Source organism: Asterias rubens, chromosome 8 (genome assembly GCF_902459465.1).
Source record: "Asterias rubens chromosome 8, eAstRub1.3, whole genome shotgun sequence".
In the NCBI taxonomy this organism is placed as follows: domain Eukaryota; kingdom Metazoa; phylum Echinodermata; class Asteroidea; order Forcipulatida; family Asteriidae; genus Asterias; species Asterias rubens.
This window is the reverse complement of record NC_047069.1, coordinates 17,859,909-17,880,451: the sequence shown is the minus strand read 5'-3', so window position 1 is coordinate 17,880,451 and position 20,543 is coordinate 17,859,909. Positions and strand designations below refer to the sequence as shown.

Below are 20,543 nucleotides of genomic sequence, written 5' to 3'. Positions count from 1 at the left end.
TCAAACAAAATGTTTGGGTTTTGGTATGTTTGTGGATGTTGGGCGATACATTAACAACAACAAAATAGTTTTAGCTGTTTATGAAAAGTGTTTTTGGACTAGGGTGAGACTCATTATTGGTGGTGAAAACAAAGGGATTAAAAAGAGATGACAACTTACTTATCTGAGTCTGAACTGATTTGAGTGTGTTCTCAATTCTCTTTAATAGATTGGCTGCCAGATTTTCAAAATCAGCTCTGTGCAAAAGAAAATACAAAAAACACAAAACAATTACATATTGCAATATACGCATTTTTGAAATGTATCTAACACACAGATCCTTGCCATGTGATTGTGGAAACCTCTTCGTGTGTAATCCTTTATTTTGACATTATACAGCTGTGACGCTCACATTTGATATAGGAGTCCAATGTGGATAATTGTAGGACCTTTCAAAGCATGCTCCGTTTGTCCAAATGAGGCAAGGTTGTGTCATAGCAGCCAAGGTTGGTGTCTAGATTGAGTGGTCCATAATGTTTAAAAGGTTTTCTAGAAGAATTTTTGTTTTCAGAGTGGACAAGTGTCTATTTTGTGTTTATTTTGAAAACAGTTTAAAATGACAAAAATCTAATTTTAAAAGCTTCTTCTAGCAATGAACTAGCCATGCAGGACCAGTTAGCCAGAATTTTGACTGGACCTAAGTTCATAGAGCTGCTTAAGCAGACAATATTTCTAAATAATTTTTGCTTAGCAGAATTGAGCAGGACATCAATCATAAATTGTACATGAGACATGCTATTGTGGCTGGTAACCTTTTTCTAGTAAGCATAACTTTGTTGTGCGTAGCTAATTTTTGTGCTGAAGCATCTTTATGAAATTAGGCCCAGGTCCTCAGAAGTTATAACTGGCATTTAGTTAGTGGAACAATGTTACTTAAAGGCAGTGGACACTATTGGTAATTACTCTAAATATTTATTAGCATAAAACCTTTTTTGGTGACGAGTAATGGGGAGAGGTTGATGGTATAAAACATTGTGAGAAACGGCTCCCTCTGAAGTGCCATAGTTTTCGAGAAAGAAGTAATTTTCCACGAATTTGATTGAACGCACACAACTTCGTGTGACAAGGGTGTTTTTGTCTTTCATTATTATCTCGCAAGTTCAATGACCGATTGAGCTCAAATTTTCACAGTTATTTTATGCATATGTTGTAATACACCAACTGTGAAGGCTAGTCTTTGACAATTACCAATAGTGTCCACTGCCTTTAAGGAAGACCGCTGCCAAAATGTCACCTACCTCTTCATCCGGCCGGAGACATCCCGATCATTCATTATACTCTCAATGTTCATGGGAATCTCTGTGGCGTTGGCGCTCATCAGTTTCTTCAGTTTTTCACATTCCTGCGTGAGTCTAAGGAGAGCACGGGCGTTTTCCCGAATGTCGATGCGATACTTTGTCTTGAACTCCTCCACGAAATGATCGGCGATGACTTGGTCGAAATCTCGGCCACCTAGACAGGTCTCACTGCCTACGTTGAGAACCTGGAGGGAGGAGATTTTAAATTTGTAACAAACACGAATTTAACCCTCTTATCCTCACATGGGCAACTCTAGTGTGCTTCATTACAGAAATAAGTATTTTGCTTAAAAGCAAAGCAAACAAACTTGTTATGGGGCATACAGTCAAGTTATGGAAATCGAGGTACATGACATGGTGTTATTTAGTAAAAGTGATCTGCACAAACAAACACTCCCAATGGATTAATAATCACATGAGTATTAACAACAACATGTAAGCGAGAGAGATCCCTCAGGTTGGATGTTTTCAGTATGGGCCTACATGTAATTTCATAGAGCTGCTTAAGCACCATAAGTATCTAAGTATTCAAGGCTGTTCCTAAAACTGTTCAGTTTTTCCAAGAATTACAATTCGTGAATAATTTTACAGGATTGTCTGTAAGCATTCAGTGACAGTCAACCACGTGTTAGTCTGACGGCCAAAAGCTTCTCACAACTTTACTTTCGCACACATTAGAATGTTCGTATTTCATTGAATGAAATAAACAGCAGAAATGGTGCACATGAACTGGAAAAGAAGAAAAAAGTCTAAGATTCTTCGATGAATAAAAAAAAATAATAATAATAATAATAAATGGTCTCTTTTTTATTGTCCCACTTGAGTTTTGAACTAATGCCCAACTTTTTGAGGTTTTTTTTAAATTCTGTAGAAAAAACAAAATGTACCCTGTTGCCTTGGTACATCCCCAAGTCAAGAGTATTTCTTGTAAGAGCGATAATAGCCTCTCGTGATAACATGCTTAAGCACCATAAGTAGCTAAGCACAACAAAACATGTATGCTGATCAAAATAAGGTTACCAGCTAAAAAACAATGTCACATGTACCATTTATGACTGGTATCCTGCTTATTTTTTGTTAACCAGAAAATTGTTTAGCAACATTTTCTGCTGAAGCTGTTCCATGAAATGTTGCCCCTGATCCTCGCCGACTACATTGGCTCCACATACCTTTAATTTTCCTTTGTTGAATGCACATACAGAGACTTGAAGAGATGCACTACCCATATCCACGAATACAACCACTCTAGGTTTCTCTTCAGGTGCTGGTAAATCTTGCTTGTAGATACCATAGGCCAAGGCAGCTGATGAGGATAAGAAAAGATGAGTAGGATTTGAAACTTGGAATGGTGGAAATACGATACAGAAAGGTTTGAGGTAACACCAGGTAATGATAATCTCTAAATGAGTTGGGGTGGTTCTGAAAAGAACCGTTGGTTTCAACGTTTTGATCGGTGTGCTCTGATCATCTTCTGGAGATCAAGCTGGACTCTGATGCTGCTTGCTCATAAGTACTGATGCACGAAGGCGGGAAATAGAAAAGATTAAATAAAAAACCTTGGTACAAGATCAAAAGCATCTCACACTTTACTCTGGCACACATTAGAATATTTTGTGGTATCAGAGTTTTATGTCTACACCTTCCAGTAATATCCAAGAAAATTTCCTAATAAGTTGGGCAAGTATTCAAGGCTGTTCCTAAAACTGTTCAGTTTCCAAGAATTACAACTCGTGAATAATTTTACAGGATTGTCGGTAAGCATTCAGTGACAGTCAACCACGTGTTGGTCTGACGGCCAAAAGCTTCTCACAACTTTACTTTCGCACGCATTAGAATGTTCCAATCTCATTGAATGAAATGAACAGCAGAAAAGGTGCACATGGACTGGAAAAGAAAAAAGAAAAACTAAGATTCTTTGTTTATTATTTTTAACACAACATAATAAATGGTCTCTTTTTTATTGTCCTGTTTGAGAGTTGAACCAATGCCCAACTTTTTGAGTTTTTTTTTTAATTCTGTAGAAAATAAATAAGTAAGACTTTCTCACCAAACAAAATGTACCCTGCTTATTTGTGTTGCCTTGGTACATTCCAAAGTCAATAGTATTACTTGTTAGAGTGATAATGGCCTCTCGTGATAACATGTATATATGAGTCGTACATGTACGACACGATTGATGACACTTTTTGATTCCATAAAGTAAATCGTACATGTACGACCTTGGCACTGAAAGTGTTAACACTCCTACTGTCAGCAGGTTTCTCCACTCAAGCAACCCACACACATGTTGATGTAGAGAGTAGAGCCATTGCCCAAAGTGATTCAATGGAGAAGCCGTAAACAGGGCTACATTATACAATTGTTGCACGCTGTGACGGGGTCCATGGTGTTTTGTACACCCAAGGGGGATGGCACTTGAGGCGAAGCCGAGGGTGCCATTTACCCCTGAGGGTGTACAAAACCCATGGACCCCAATCACAGCATGCAAAAATTGTTTTGTTATACCTTGGTAACATTATTCCTCTTCTCTAAGTTCTGTTGTCATCTTCAAACATTATTATGACGGAGTATGCATAGTTTAATAAGCAGACGAACAGTTGAGTTGGTCAATTAAGAAATAATTCTTCACTGTTCCCTCAAACCCGCGGATGTTTCGTACCAAGCGCTGGAAACCGACCAACGGTGGGAACGATCGAGGTAATGTACACCTGTTTACATCACTCATATTACCCGCCGCGCTGTGCAGCCATGGTACATGCGTTTTTGTTGCATGTCACATGGTTGGTTCTCGACCAATCAAACTTCACAGTTTGTTAGCGAGGTATAACAATTAGTTATGATAATGTTCTCAACCATTGTCAGTATAAAAGCTGCCAACATTTGCATCTAGCAACCAGGGAGATTATGTGCAACAATCGGGGAGACATTCAGAATTTTTAAACATAATAAGGACAGAGTCTTTATAATCAGGGCATTTTTTGCTGACAAGATAAACTGAAAGCAGTGTTTGTAAAAGGTGAAGCTTACCGGCAGTTGTGTCATTGATAATTCTTAGGCAGTTCATACCAGCTATTGAAGCAACATCGAGTATACTTTTCCTTTCTACGTTAGTGTAATACTGTGGTACCTGTGTTATTAACGGATAAGGAAGGGGAAAAATAAAGTGAACAATCTTGAGTTGTCAAAACCAAGACGAATCAAAACAGATATACACATGGTGCTAAGGAAAATTGTTGTCCGGATTTTGGGCCAGCACTACGAACGTAATAAAAGGCTTTAATTAAAAACTGAAGCGTAGACAACACATTCACAGAAACATAGGCCACAATTCTTACATGTAACAATGTGTTGTACATCATCATTTTCAAGATATTTTTGTAGCATTCCTTTATGAATAAATCCACAAGCGCAATGAGTCCTCGTCGTCGACTGCCATTTATTTTACTTGTCGCAAAAAAATACCCACCGTACACAACGTTTGTCACGTGTGGGAAAACCATGTGTGCCTAATCTTGTCTCAAGGTGTTGCCTTTTTAGTAAAGCGCCTTCTATTGGTGCAATGGAACAATGGCATTGAAGTACATGTAAAATATACATCGTGCTAAACGAAAAATTAACAACAACGGCTCCAATGAAAGACCAACACAGAGCATTGTACTGGGTCTAGCCCCCAGCTCACATTTCAAAATCAAATCGCAATTAAAGTGCTTCCCGATTCCCGAAAAAAGTGGCACCAAAGAACAATGCGGACTGGGAAAATTAAAAAGAGCGGTAATCTGCTTTAAAGCGGAGATTTCACAGGCCTGTTATATATGCATACCTATGGAGACCGATCCTTGGAGATCGACTTGTCCTCTTTATATTATTGTTGTTTGTAATTAGAAAGAGCCCAATAAATCAAAGTTTATATTATTACAATACTATTATTATCCTGTGTCAAATATTATTTCACAAGTTGTTTACAATTCTTAATTTAATTCAGGGGGATTATCGGTAAAACTGTTCAGTTTTTCCAAGAATTACAATTCGTGAATAATTTTACAGGATTGTCCGTAAGCATTCAGTGACAGTCAACCACGTGTTGGTCTGACGGCCAAAAGCTTCTCACAACTTTACTTTCGCACACATTAGAATGTTCCAATCTCATTGAATGAAATGAACAACAGAAATGGTGCACATGGGGGGAAAACCTAAAATGACCAGCTTTTTGAGGATTTTACAAAACTCTAAAAACAAAACTCGCACAAAACTTTCTCACCCCTTGTCAATAAAAAAAAAATCAAGAAAATTGCAACTACTTACCGACAGAACAAAATCGACGACCTTTGTCTGGAGACTAGCTTCGGCAGTCATTTTGAGTTTTGTGAGGAACATGGCGTAGAGCTGCTCTGGGGTGAAAGTCTCCTTCTCGCCCATATACTGCACCTGAATAGTCAAATGAAATAAATAAAATAATAATATTGTAGTCTTATATAGCGCACGTATCTACCCAACAAGACACTCAAGGCGCTGAAAATATACAAACTTTCAGAAATATAGGTTATTGCAGTGATGAATATACATTACGGTGACACCGTCCACTATGTAGAATTTGAAACTTTGCATGGTGGGAGTACGAGTTACCTGAGGTTTGCAGTAGCACCATGTGTAAATCTCTTTTGAGTAGCATTGATTCTAAAAGAACCAACAAGCTCAAAGATGAAATTCCAGGTTTGGTGCTCATGATAAATTTGAACTTTGTCGGTAAGTATTAAGTGACAGTCAACCACGTGTTGGTCTGACGGCCAAAAGCATCTCACATCTTTAATTTGGCACACATTATGAATGTTCCTATCTCATGGATTGAAAAAGAACAGCAGAAATTGTGCATATTAGACTCCAATGAACTACAAATGTTTGAAATATTTTAAACTTTACTTCAATCTTGTCACTGAAAAAGTGAACGTCAAACTTTGGTCCATGCAGTATCAAATCCTAGAATGCATACCACGGATGCAATGGCCTTTGTTACCCTGGTCTTGGCCTTAGTGCCTCCACTAACATGTCCCATAAACTTTTAAGATTTTCCAATGGAAGTGCCCTTATTGAAAACTGAAAACGGCCTTGCCCTCTCAAAGATGAAATTCCAGGCGTGCAATTTTGTGATTAAACAAAGTAGAAGTCTTCAACATCCCTAGCATCAAGCGCTTACCTTAACTCCAACACCTCCATCTGGTGTCCTGACTACCTCATTGAGCATCCTAGGAAGTTCTGCTTGTACCAAAGGGTCATCATACTTACGCCCAACAAGACGCTTGAAGGCTGTGACTGTATTTTTATAATTTGAGATAACCTACCAGGAAGAGAAGAAAAGAAAAAACATATAGTTGTCAAAGTGTTGGACAGAGGGCAGGGCTCGAATTTGGGGAAAAAATCCACAAGACCGCAGGGCTTGTTGCTCAGAATTTTTACTGGACCGGAAGATTTTTTACAAGACCAAAATTTTATCAGGAAGCAAAAAAAAGATAACACTATAGAACAGCAGGCCTTTTTTATCCCTTAGGAGGCTTTTTTTTGCTGTGAAACCCAATCAATAAAGTTCCATATACCTACTTCACGTCATTCTCGCCGCCTCAAAAAAAAAAAAAATCCGATTTGACAGGCAAATCACCAACAAAACACTGCAACGTGCAGCATTCATAAAAAGATCGTCATAAAAAGATTGACCAAAAATTTGACAGCAGTAGTCAGAAGCTCATCACTGTTGGTAGCCATACTTAGCAAGACGTTTGGCAACAAGACCTTACTTTTAATCCATGCAACACGGGTATGTGTGGTATGGCAACCAGACCTTCTTAATGCAAATTCAACACTCCTTTGTAAGGTATCAGACTTTACACATGGTCAGTGGTAAACAAACGTCGCTGTACTAAGGTGTGCCACCGCGCCGGGTACCAACACATCACTCCCTCGTCCCCGCTCGCTCACTCCCCGGGTGCATAAACATAAATGGTTTGAGACTAGATGTACAAGGTGTGGGCATGAGTAAACTGAATGGAAAACTTGTATGCAGCCTGATGCACGTTAAAAAAGGACAGATTGACGTTCCGCAGGCGTGCTCAGAACACTGATTTGACGACAAGTAAAACAAAAACTTTTATTTTAAATGAGATTGAAATACATTTTTTAATGAAAGATAATATATTTCATATAATTATTTGTAATAGTAACTATATTAGTATGCATAAAAAAAACACACAAGACTGCCGGACTTGTTCGGCATAAAGTTTACTGGACCGAAGCTAAAATCACTGGCCTCGGGCCTGCGGTCCAGGGTGAAATTCGAGCCCTGGAGGGTGTCTGTAAGTCTTTTGGACACCGTGTTTATAAATTTAAAGACAGTGGACACTATTGGTAATTGTCAAAGACTAGTCTTCACAGTTAGTGTATCTCAACATATGCATAAAATAACAAACCTGTGAAAATTTGAGCTCAATCGGTCGTCGAAGTGACGAGATAACAATGAAAGAAAAACACCTTTGTCACACGAAGGCGTGTGCTTTCTTATGCTTGATTTCAAGACCTCAAATTCTAAACTTGAGGTCTCAAAATCAAATTCGTGAAAAATTACTTCTTTCTCAAAAACTACATCAATTTAGAGGGAGCTGTTTCTCACAGAGTTTTATACTATCAACCTCTCCCCATTACTCGTAATCAAGAAAGGTTTTATGATGATTATTTTGAGTAATTTCCGGTAGTGTCCACTGCTTTTAAGACATACGACTTACTACAGTCGACTCCTGCTATTACGAGCTCGCATGTTACGAGGTTCCGGTTGATACGAGGTTTTTTGCCGGTCCCGAACGGCCCCATGCGTGTTTCAACGCATTAAAATACTGATTATACGAGCACGGTAGTAGCGAGAACACGGTTATAACGAGGTAATTTGGGAGACCCATTACGAGCATTACCAATGAAAACCAAGACTCTATTTGTTTATTGCATTGGCAATAAACTGCCGACCACCAAAGAGAAACTGCCCAAAACATGAACGCAAGTTAAAATCTTACACTTTTTTTCAATCTTGTAAATGTAAATTGATTTTAAAATTGAATTTAAAACTAAACTAACTTAGTTAAAACAGTTTTATAAGCCCCACGTTGTGCTGGTTTGTGCAGTACACCGCACACACGCAGAATGCATCTATGTACACACGTGCGGCCATTATGTCATGTATATGCAAGTACATGTACACGTGTTGTGTGCATGCACAATGATGACGTATGTATCTATATTTAGCGAGCTGCGTTTAAGACGAGATTCGGATAATACGAGGAAAATGGGCCAGTCCGGCGGACCTCGTTATAAGGGGAGTCGACTGTAATTGCAAAAAAAGAGGAAATGGTCAATCTCTCTTTAACTTTTGTAAAGTGCTTTTCAGTTTTCTTAGGCACTGTTTTGAAAATAAAAGAGCAAACCAGCTGATCAGCTTTTGACACACTTACATCAAATCCTGGCTAAAACCTTGATTGTTTTGCCTTGATCAATGTCTGAGGGAGGCCCCACAAAGAAGAAGCAACCGTGATAAAAGTCGTCACTAAATTAAGTGCTAACTAATTTGTCTTGGTGGTTTTGTGTTGTCCCTTTTTTTTTTAGGGGGGGGGGCGGTGTGGGGGAAACAGTCCAAGACAATGACCCATTACAAACCTGTGTCTTTCCTGCAGATCCAAGCATACGATTATGGTCTCCAAAACTCACAATTGTCCTGCACAAACAAGAAAAACAAAAAATGAAGAAGATCAATTTACATAATGAAAAAAGCTGCGTGTCTCAAAGAAAGTCAGCAACAGTTCAATGCACATTCTTAGAAACTTCATTTTTGTCAACCCATTGTTGCGAAGCAAGTGTTCCAAAAACAACAAACTATCATAATAATGGACAGGCTCCATTTATCCGCCCAGGCATGATAATTTCTATTGATAGATTAACCTTGATTCCAGAATGATTATATTTAAAGGGATGGTACACCTTTGGTAATTACTTCAAAAGTTAATAACCATCAGAACTTACTTAATTGTAACAAGCATTGCAGCTGTTGATAGCTTAACATTTTGAGAAACAATTCCCTTTAAAGGGAAGGTGGTTTTAGAAACGGTTAACAAAACAAAGGGATATTTAAGTAAAAAATTGTCATTGTTGCTTGTGTCATATTCTTTTTTCTCCAGAAGACGATCAGAGCATACTGATCGAAACGTCAATTTGAAACCAACGGTTCTTTTTAGAACCACCCCAACTCATTAGAGATAGTCATTACATGGTGTTACCGCAAAACCTTTCTATAAATCTGAGAAATGTTTCATGCATTAATTTTTTTTCAGGTTGTCTAGTACAGATTATTCTCCTTTGTCAACTTTACGGCTCCAGATATTCAGCAATGTCTCAAAAACGATACAACCCTTTTGAAATGAAACTTCCACATATTAGTTTTACTGTATCCCCATCTATATAGGGTCAAACGGTTAACAAAACAAAGGGATACTTTCCCTTTAAGTACAAAATTGTCATTGTTGCTTGTATCATATTCTGACAGACAAGACAAGAGTCATGCCTTCTGTGTCTTTCAAACCTCTAGTTGACCTTTTGGTTATGCACATAACATGCGTGTAACTGATCAGTCTCAGGCCCCATACTTCACGGAGGCAACAGAGGCAACGGAGGCAGTTGCCTCTGTGCCCCTGGTCGATGCCTTGAAATGCTCCAGTAGAAGTGTACACTCTCCAAAGGGAAGATGCCCTTGCCCTTTCAAAAACGAAGCATACAGGCCTGCAGTCTTCAACAAGACACTTTTAGGTTATCATTCAATGGTCAATCAGGCCTGACACTTCAGGGAAGCAGCGGAGGCGATTGCCTCCATTGCCCCTTGTCAATGCCTTGGTGCCCTTGAAATGCTCCAGTAGAAATTTACAATTTTCTCATAAAAATGAAAATGCCTTGGTGCCCTTGCCCTTTCAAAAACGAAGCATACAGCCCTGGTCAATGAACTAGACAACTTGTTCCCTGCTTGGCCCAACTACACAAAGAAATTTCATTTCTTCAAAGCCATTGGACCCTTTCGGTAAACAGTATTGTCCAAGGCCCACACTTCGTGTATCACAACTTCTATATCAAATAACAAACCTGTGAAAATTTGGGCTTAATCGGTGATCGGAGTCGGGAGAAAATAACGGGAAAACCCACCATTGTTTCCGCACGTTTCGCCGTATCATGACATGTGTTTAAAATAAATCCGTAATTCTCGTTAACGAGAATTGGTATTGTTTTACAGTTTTCTCAAAAAGTAAAGCATTTAATGGAATAATATTTCAAGAGAAGTATTTCACCACTACCTTCTGTAAACCCTGTAAGTTATTTGTAAATCTGTGAACTTTTTTTTTTTTTCTGTACCGAAAGGGTCCAATGGCTTTAAAGGAACACGTTGCCTTGGATCGGACGAGTTGGTCTATAAAAAGCGTTTTGTAACCATTTGTTATAAAATGCATATGGTTGGAAAGATGTTTTAAAAGTAGAATACAATGATCCACACATATTTGCAGCCCTGATACTTCACGACGGCAACGACGGCAATTGCCGTCGTTGCCCCTACCGATTGCCGCAATGCCCTTCAAAAACCCAATTTTTCACGGCAATGATTGCCGTGCCCTTTTCTCATCATTGTCGCCGTGCCCTTCCTCCCGAAAACAAATTATATTCAACGTTGTCAAAGTTCGAAAATAAGCCAAAAAGTCCCGCTGTCTGTGTAAGTTTCACGCAACGAAATAGACCCCAATTTCACGCACGTAAGGCACAACAGCAGATTTCAGGCCCGTTAGTCGTTGTTCTTTGCGTGCGACAAAAAAATACTCGAAACATCGAACGCTAGAGGGCGTTTTGGAACAGAGCGATAGCGTGAGATTAATTGCCTCTAGTGGTAAAATTCGCGAACCAACGCTAAACGCCTTGATAAAAAGGATCGACGTGTCTTTGCATGCTGGGATAGTGTTTTTCCCCATGCTTGGTACATTGATGTACCATCATGTACAGCATAGGCGTCGCGCACCGCATGCATTTATTCTGTCAACAACGTGTCAAAATGGAGCAGTTACGTTGGAATTTTAGCGTCTCTACGAAAAACTACACAACGTGCATGACCAATTACGTATGAACAAAACTTATTTATTGTGTATTGTAAGTAGTTGTTCTTTATTTTGTTGAATTAGATGAATGCTTTCTTTTTTCATTGGGTAACAGTTAGAAAATGAAAAAATTGGAAGAACTATTTTTTACAGGCATTCTCGGAGGTTTTTTTTCAAACTGCCGTCGTGCCCTTCGCAACTTTTTATGATTGCCGTGATGCCCTTCCAAATTTTTGAAAATTGCCTTGGTGCCCTAAATTTTTACAAAAAGTCAAGGCAAAACTGCCGTGCCCCTTAAAAGCCGAAGTATCAGGGCTGTATTTGCCTCGAAATTGCGTGGTTTTCCGAACTTTGCAAACTAACACGGTCGGCCATTTATGGGAGTCAAAAATTTGACTCCCATAAATGGCCGACCGTGTTTGTCGACGAGGTAAGAGGAAAACCACGCAATTTAGAGTGATACTTGTGTGGATCATTATATTCTACTTTTAAAATATCTTTCTAATCATATGCATTTTATAACAAACGGTTACAAACGCTTTTCAAAGACCAACTCGACCGATCCAAGGCAACGTGTTCCTTTAATAATGTTTTTTTTCTTTCTTCAACTGTGAGTGATAACTAGTGTCACAACACACTGGAAAACTAACAGAAACCACAGGAAAACTTAAGGCAAAACTTCCCAAATCACACAAAAACACTGAAAAACAGTCAGACTTTGAATATGCTTGTCACCAGCGTGATCAGGTGTTTAGATACTTATTTATAAATGTGTTTTAAACATCGAGCAGTGAGAACACAATCTCCTGTCCTGTCCGTCGCAGTATTTGGCAGTAGTTTTTCGGTAGCTTTTTGTGAGAATCCCCAGTGTTCTACATTTTTAATCCACTAAAAAATGTTTACAACCACCAAAAGTCCCAAGTCCTAATGCTATGATTTTTTGATGGAAACCTTGCCTTAAAGCCATTGGACCCTTTCGGTACAGAAAAAACAAAAAAGGTTCACAGATTTACAAATAATTTACAGGGTTTACAGAAGGTAGTGGTGAAAGACTTCTCTTGAAATATTAGTCCATGAAATGCTTAGCCTTGATCAAGGCTGTGTAATAGGTTGCTTACTTTAAAGCTAAAAATGTGCATAACCACAGCCGCACGAATGCGATGCCCGAATGCAATGCAACTCCTGTTCCGGTCCCCCCCGACTGTCTTTAAATAGCACACCACGCTTTCACCCAAGGAAGCACACAACAGCTCTGTTTCCACAGTCCAACACACACGTCCGCTATTCAACACACCGATATCGCCCACAATCCTAGCACGTGAGCCGTCAGGCTCACAGCCTTGACGATCTTGTACACTTCTGGGTCTTGCGGTTACGGTAATGAGCGTGCTCTACTTGTAATAAAAGGCTCTTGATTGGCCATTGGAAGTGGTCATGTTTGAATATAATGACGACGACGCGATTCCCATTGGGGCGGTCTGGGATAAAGGTCAAATTTTGTGCAGCTGATTGGACGGCTGTAAATTAAAGATTCATATCCATTTCCTCTAGACCAACAATAATGGTGTCTGATTGGCTATTAGGAATGATGTATTATTCATGAAATAAATCTTTGCATATCCACTCACCCCCCCCATTTTCCACGGATTTGCGAAGAAAAACAATGAAACACATAAGCCACTCGGTTTACAAGATCGTCAAGGCTGTGAGCCTGACGGCTCACGGGCTAGGGTTGTGGGCGATAGCGGTGTGTGGAATAGCGGTGTGTGTGGGGGGCTGCGTACATGTACAATGTACAGGCGCTGACATGTGTGGTGCGTGAGAGAGTGCGGTGTGCTATTCTTTTTAGAGTCAGTCGGGGGACTGGTTGTATTATATCGCATTCAGGCAGCTGAGGTTTAATCCTTGCTCTATGGTTTTAGCTAGAGTAATTGTCTACACAGCCTTGATCAAGGCTATGAAATGCTTTAATTTTTGAGATGACGGTAAAACAATATAAATTCTCAATAGCGAGAATTACGGATTTATTTTAAACACATGTCATGACACGGCAAAACGCGCAGAAACAAGAGTGGGTTTTCCCATTATTTTCTCCCGACTCCGATGACCGATTGAGCCTAAATTTTCGCAGGTTTGTTGTTTTATGTATAGGTTGTGATACACGAAGTGTGGGACTTGGACAATACTGTTTACCGAAAGTGTATAATGGCTTTAAGAAGCAGACATTTTTTAAGATTGGTGTTGGACTATAATATCTCACTCAGGCTTTTTATTCTATTTATTTAGAGTTTTATAGTCCGACATCCACCTTGCATTGCAAGATCAATTAGGCTTCAGGGTCAGGAGGTCTGGAACCAGTTGCTTATCACAGAGTCAGGCATTTCAACCAGAGGGATAAACAATTTGCTGTGGAGGAAAAGCCGTAATAAGGGTGTGTGGGCGACACCGTAAATTGCAAAGACTCTTGTTTTATCAAAAAGACAATTTCGAAATTAAATAGGCCTATATTATGACAAAAAATGTGTTTGTTCTTTTTTCCCTGGAAAAGTTTCCGTATGGCGCCACCACTTTTTCACTCGATATGAAATAATATAGTATCTAATTTACCTCAATGAGATATCCCTTTTTGTAAAAATGAGTGAAAAAGTGGTGGCGCCATATACCATACGGAAAGTTATCCTTTTCCCTTTTGCCTTATTTAAGTTGAGAATGTTATCTATTCACAAACGTTTATGACTAGCCAATCAAAATGAAGGAAGGAGTAAGAAGAACTGCCACTTTTCCGTTTCAGTCTTTAAATCTTCCCTTTGAATTGATTTGAGTTTGACCAAAAACAATGATTGAAACACATTGTTTGATAATTCAGATAATTCAAACAAAAGAGAAAGGTTGATGAAATTTATTTATAGTAATTTTCCTAATTTTCTGTCTTTAAAATTACATCAACGTCTTATTAACCAACATGAATTAAAATATGACTTTTCATGAACCAAGCCTGTCAGGCTCGACTACTCTTGAAGGGGCGGAAGCCGGTAAAATTCAACTTACGGTGTTCGCCGGTCGCTGTCTTCGTTAGCTATCGTTTCGATCCCACCACCTCGTGCAACCGCGATGTAAGCCGAGCTATTCCCGACGTCAAAACCAACCACGGCCATGCTAAAGACACTTATAAAAAATACTAGGAAGATGTGCTACCTTGTTTGCGGAAATAAATACTGTACAAAATTACAACATTTGTGTGAATTTGACGCCAGTTCTCTCTGAATGAAGCTACCGGCACATGTCTAGAAAATTCTTCGCATTCATTTACGCATGTCCGCCTTGCTTTACTTTTGACCCGTGTGCACAACGCACACTTCGACCGATCGACCTACTGACTGGTTCCCGTCGATATGAGCTACCAAAAAGCGTGTACGTTTCAGCGCGGAGCCAGTTGATTTTCTTGGCCATGTGGTCTGTTGTAAATTGACGTCATGCATAATTTAAAGGCCATTTCATCGTATGCTAAAGGTTTTAAAATTGAATTGTCAACAATTTAAAGTATAATTCATGATTTCTTTACAACACAAAGGAGATAAAAGCTGAATATCTAATAACGCATTATCATTTTTCCCTGTTATTATAATGACAAAATTAGCAAGATTGTGCAATGACAACACTGACTCCATGAAAATTGACAACAGAGGGCGTTTTCTTTTGTCTACAGAACGCCCGCACATTCCAGAAAGTTCCTTTTGTATCCATTGACATTTCATATTTAGGCAGCCCAATAATTTATTTTTCCTAGAAAGCTATCCGTCATGCCCCCCCCCCCCCACATAACAATCCAAACCCATGACACAGATTTAAAGACAGTGGACACTATTGGTAATTGTCAAAGACTAGCCTTCTCAGTTGGTGTATCTAATCATTATTATGCATAAAATAACAAACCTGTGAAAATTTGAGCTCAATCGGTCATCGAAGTTGCGAGATAATAATGAAAGAAAAATAACCCTTGTCACACGAAGTTGTGTGCATTTAGATGGTTGATTTCGAGACCTCAAGTTGTAAACTCGTGGTAAATTACTTCTTTCTCGAAAACTATGGCACTTCAGAGGGAGCCGTTTCTCACAATGTTTTATACCATCAATCTCTCCCCATTACTCGTCACGAAGAGAGGTATCATGCCAATAATTATTTTGAGTAATTACCAATAGTGTCCACTGCCTTTAAGAAAAGGGTCCACTAAATAAATAAAAAATTGGTTTGGATCAAAGAAATACAAACAAGACACAATAGTGGCTTCCTTTCTATCCTTTTGTTTTTATCTACTCGGGGAAAAAAACTACCATGTAAAAAACGTATTCTCTTGGATCTTTAATAGAATAACGAAAAACAAAACTTTCTTATGAGGCAGAATTAAGTTCATCAAAGTTGGTTGAACTTCAATGAACTAAAATATTAAGTGACCATGAATGAAATTTGTTATTGAACTCAATTTGAATTTGAGGAAATTGTGGACAGCAAAAATTAAATTGAGTCAAATTTTGAAGGGTAGACAATTTTTGTTTCAATTACAAAATAATTACAAAATGTTTCCAAACTGTCAAGTTTGTATACAATGAATACATAACTTTAATTTTTTTTTTTACAATATAGGGCTCATATAAAGCAACTTTCCAGCGACAAACGGACAACAGCATTAATAAACAGTGCACCTAAACTGTCCGGCCTAATGACATGCGCAAAATGGTTTTCAACTGCTGATTTTCCTTTCCCAGTTTGGGGTTTATACTTTGCCTAAGAAGTTTTAGCTTATGCTGCGCATGTCACTGTGGTCAAGTTGTTATAGACTGCCTTTCATTTTTTCACGGCTGTGACTTCGAATACAGCCAATCTAACCACTAGTCTGATTTCAATGACTAGACTAAGTGATGTCATCGAGTCCAAATTAAGTGACTTGGTGCAATAATCGCATAAAACTCATGTTTGTATGAGAGAAATTGTCTATTATTGTAATGAGAGCTTTTCCCAATTTCCCTTTCTGGGAAGATCAGCTAAACAAACAACAATTTTTAATTATGTTTGCACAACAGCACAAGTAATCTTACTTCTTCTACTTTGAGTGGTGTGCTCGGTCAATGATGTTACGGCTGAGGTTTCTCCAGGTCTTCCTGTCCCCCATGCATGTGGACACTTCCCCAGCTGTCATAAATCCAGTGTCCTTTTTCCGAAAATAGTTCATGATGATAACAGATTTTGTATTTGATATTTTTGATTCAGATATTTGTTTTGATATTTTTTGTTTTGGCTGAATTGGCTGTTTTATAGAATATTTTAAATCACTCTACCATTAAGCAAGATGGCACTATGAAGTCAAATTCTTGAGAAAACTTTCTGTTAGTAATTTAGAACTTGTTTATGTGCTGATTGCTGAAAAAGAAAATATTGTTACAGAAAATGGCCGCTTAAGATCCTTGCAAATTTTGAAATTAACAAATTAACAGTTTTAATATAATTTAAAACATAACCTATCATTAGAGTAAAACAGGCATTGTTTCCCAATTAGAACCAACTTTGTTAAAGACACTGGACATTATTGGTAATTGTCAAAGACTAGTCTTTTCACTTGGTGTACCTCAAGTCTCAACATAAGCATAAAATAACAAACCTGTGAAAATTTGAGCTCAATTTGAAGTTGCGATATAATAATGGAAGAAAAAACACCCTTGTCACACAAAGTTTAGTGCTTTCAGATGCTTGATTTTGAGACTTTAAAATCTAATTTTGAGGTCTCAAAATCAAATTCAAATATTTTAGTGGAAACTATGGCCGTGTCCGAACTGACGACTTCGGCTACAGCTACGTCTAGATCAGCGCGTCTACCAGTGTTGAAGAATAGGCAGACGCGCGCGATCTAGCCGTAGCTGTAGCCGAAGCCGCCGTTTCGGACACGGCCTAAGTTACTTCAGAGGGAGCAGTTTCTCACATTGTTTTTTACCATCAACAGCTCTTCATTGATCGTTGCCAAGTAAGTTTTTATGCCAACAATTATTTTGAGTAATTCCCAATAGTGTCAAGTGCCTTTAAGATCTATAACAAAACCATTTTGAACTAAAAACATTGAATTAATTTGTTTAAAAAAATTACAGAACTACCATAACAAAGCCACCAGTCTGCAACTTATAAATGCAATTAACATACTGTGTAATAAACATTTGTTTTCTTCAAAAAAGTCTCATATCTTTTGAGACATTTCTTTACAAATAATTGATTTTACAAGACAGAATTACATGTACATGTAAACAGTGTTTATCTAGAGAAAGAGAACCTAGAAGCCCTGAATGTGTATCAGATAAACCTTTATCAAGGAACCAGACTTTTGGCTCTTCCAGCCTCAATTTGGTTACACTGTTTTTAACGAGAAAAAAATCAAGATGGCTGCACCACCATGGTAAAGGTCTATATGGTTGCTTTATCCTCTAAATACCAATTGTTTTGACACCAACATTGGCCGGAGACTCACAACAGTCTTACACAGCAGAACGCTTTTGTTCAAATGCCAATATTTGAAACTATATTGTAGTCTTAAAGATGTTGTTAACAGCCAAGTAAGTTCTGGAAAGGTCTTATTGAATTCCATTTCATATTAAATCTGAAAATCACTGAGATTGGGCAATAAAGGTTAAATTTCTTGTCTTTGTTTTCTCAGTGTTAAGTCAAACCATAAGGGTCTCTGTACGTATATGTTCAGCATTTTGGATCTTTCCACTCCAGTTTGAAGAGATCACAAAACAGCAACTTTTTTCATACAACCTGCCACTGGAGGGTGAACACAGACAAAACTACAGCTTTATGCCGTTGTGCTGAAGGTCGAGTGTTTGTGTGAAAGCTTGATCAACTGTAAGTCAGTAGTCACCTATGGTAAAGGAGAGAGGCTACGAGTGCAGTAAACTAAAGTTGACTGTGAAAAGGATAACTAAACTGACCAATCACAAGTCTGTAATAACTAATTGGCCAATCAGGCACACATTTGATAACATTGTCTAGCCCATTACAAACTATGCAGATGTTATAGCTATTAGTCCATTTTCAAAAATCTGTGACAAACCTTTACACAAAAGGGGCAGCAAACTTTCCAAGGTAATCCCAAGTAACATAACTCCATGTTAATCATTGTGACTGCTCTGTTTTCCCGACAACCCTTTGTTCACAAAATACCCATGTGAATTACACGCTAGAGTTAAGATTATGAAAACACAGTTGGGGTGTTGGAACATAGGGGTGTAGTGAGTTGGCATGCTTAGAATAAGAAAATCACCTTATGCCCAATTTAATAACTACTACTACTACTGTACTTGACAAATTCCTTTCCTAAATAGCAATTGAGTGGGGCACCAGCCACAACAATGCAAACTTATTGGCTGGTTACCTGTTTCTGCTAAGTAATTCTATTATTCGCTAAGCAAGTTTTTGTGCTAGCAAGCTTGATGAAATTCGGCCCAGGACGATTTGCTACCACAAAAACGTCCCGGAGTCTCCCGTGACTGCCAAATGTATCAGAACGCATTAAATCCGATTTGCACAAACCATCCAGTATTATCAATAAAAGCAACCACGCGAGAAAACACATTCAGAGATTAGGATCAAGTCAAAGGTCACTATAGGTCAAATGTCACTACAGGTTAGAAGTCACTATACACACCTAGGCCAAATTTCACAAAGCTGTTAAGCAAAGAAATGGTGCATAGCAGAGTTTTCAACGAAGCAATATTTAGAAGGGAAGCAGTTGAAAACAGTATACATCACATGATATTTTGACCAGTAACCTGTTTCTGCTAAGCAAGTTTTTTCTTTGCTAAGCGGTTTTGTCTGTTTAACAGCTTAATGAAACTGGACCCTGATATCAACAAACGTTACATTATTAATCACACCATGCTGTTTACAAAACATATTCTAAATAAAGGTTTTTGTTCACACTAGGGTTTGTCCAAAACGACAGAGTGCCAATCTTTCTAAGTGGAGTTCAGTAAAGATAAAGGATAGTTCACACCAGATGTAGAAATTTCATTCAGAGAAATGCATAAAAAAAAAATCGTTGGACATTACAAAATGTAGATGCAATTTACTGCAGCATTTAGCCTTGAATCCCAATGTGTATTGACATTACAGACAGCGTTCTGTAAATATCGGAGATCTTATTTGTATACCGACCACTCGCCATGTTGCAAAATTTTGCCTTCACCCATAGAAAAATGGTGCCGTGACCTTTGTCCATTTTCAAACTGATAGAAGCCAAATTTGCAAGAACTACTTTAGTTACAACAAAGCATTTCATCTCTGCAACTAATTATCTCTAATTTCAAAGACGGTCAAAAACGTTGCATAAAGTCTGTGTTTATGCAAGAATGTTTCATGTGGTTCAATTATAAAATGTGCAGTGTGCAACAATTGTAGGCTTTTGTATGGTTGATTTCGTTACATATTGCTTAATTTCTGTGGTAGGCTTTAGTTGGCAATCCAAAACCAAGCTTCGTGGCCACTTTTTCCTGTTTTGTTCTCAGCAAAGTAATGGTCTTTAAACAGACATTGAATAAATTTGTGATGTTTTCCTTAAATTTTATAAATTATTTACCTCGGAGCCAGTTTGCGTTAAACTAAGCCACAAAATTTCTTTTTTTCTTCATTTGTGCAGAGCTTTTTTTTCATAAATCATTTGAGGAATAATCTTATTCATGAAAAAGCTTATTGAGAAACAATTACAAACAAATTTTGTTTTCTTTTGTGCGAAAAAAGTTGCAAATTAGATCTGGTATAAAGCTTCTGTAATAAATTCAAATATAAATCATTTGTTTTCCTGAATAGCTAATAATTATGAACAATACCAACCACTAAGGGCTTTCCCAGTTGTCCTTCCAGCCCCCCCCAAAAAAAAAGAAAAAAAAAAAAATGCCAAGCAAAGTTTACAATGGTTCTCTACCATGCTCATTGCGCACGCACACATTTTGGGCTGCAGTATCACAGTAGGCTGGCACCTTAATGTAGGCAATAGATTATTAATGAGTCGGAGGGT

At 38.2% G+C, this 20,543-nt stretch overlaps 1 protein-coding gene across 1 annotated transcript; it reads right to left on the bottom strand.

The window, feature by feature from the left end:
- Window positions 1–159: 159 nt before the first annotated feature.
- Window positions 160–14,891, bottom strand: LOC117293194 (97 kDa heat shock protein-like; the record flags this gene model as incomplete). Its single annotated transcript, XM_033775413.1, is given in 8 exon segments — window positions 160–236; window positions 1,278–1,522; window positions 2,507–2,640; window positions 4,365–4,464; window positions 5,640–5,762; window positions 6,529–6,669; window positions 9,024–9,081; window positions 14,537–14,891. Coding segments are annotated over 8 exon segments (985 nt in total), but the record flags the coding sequence as incomplete, so codon positions are not given.
- Between the last annotated feature and the right edge of the window lie 5,652 nt (window positions 14,892–20,543).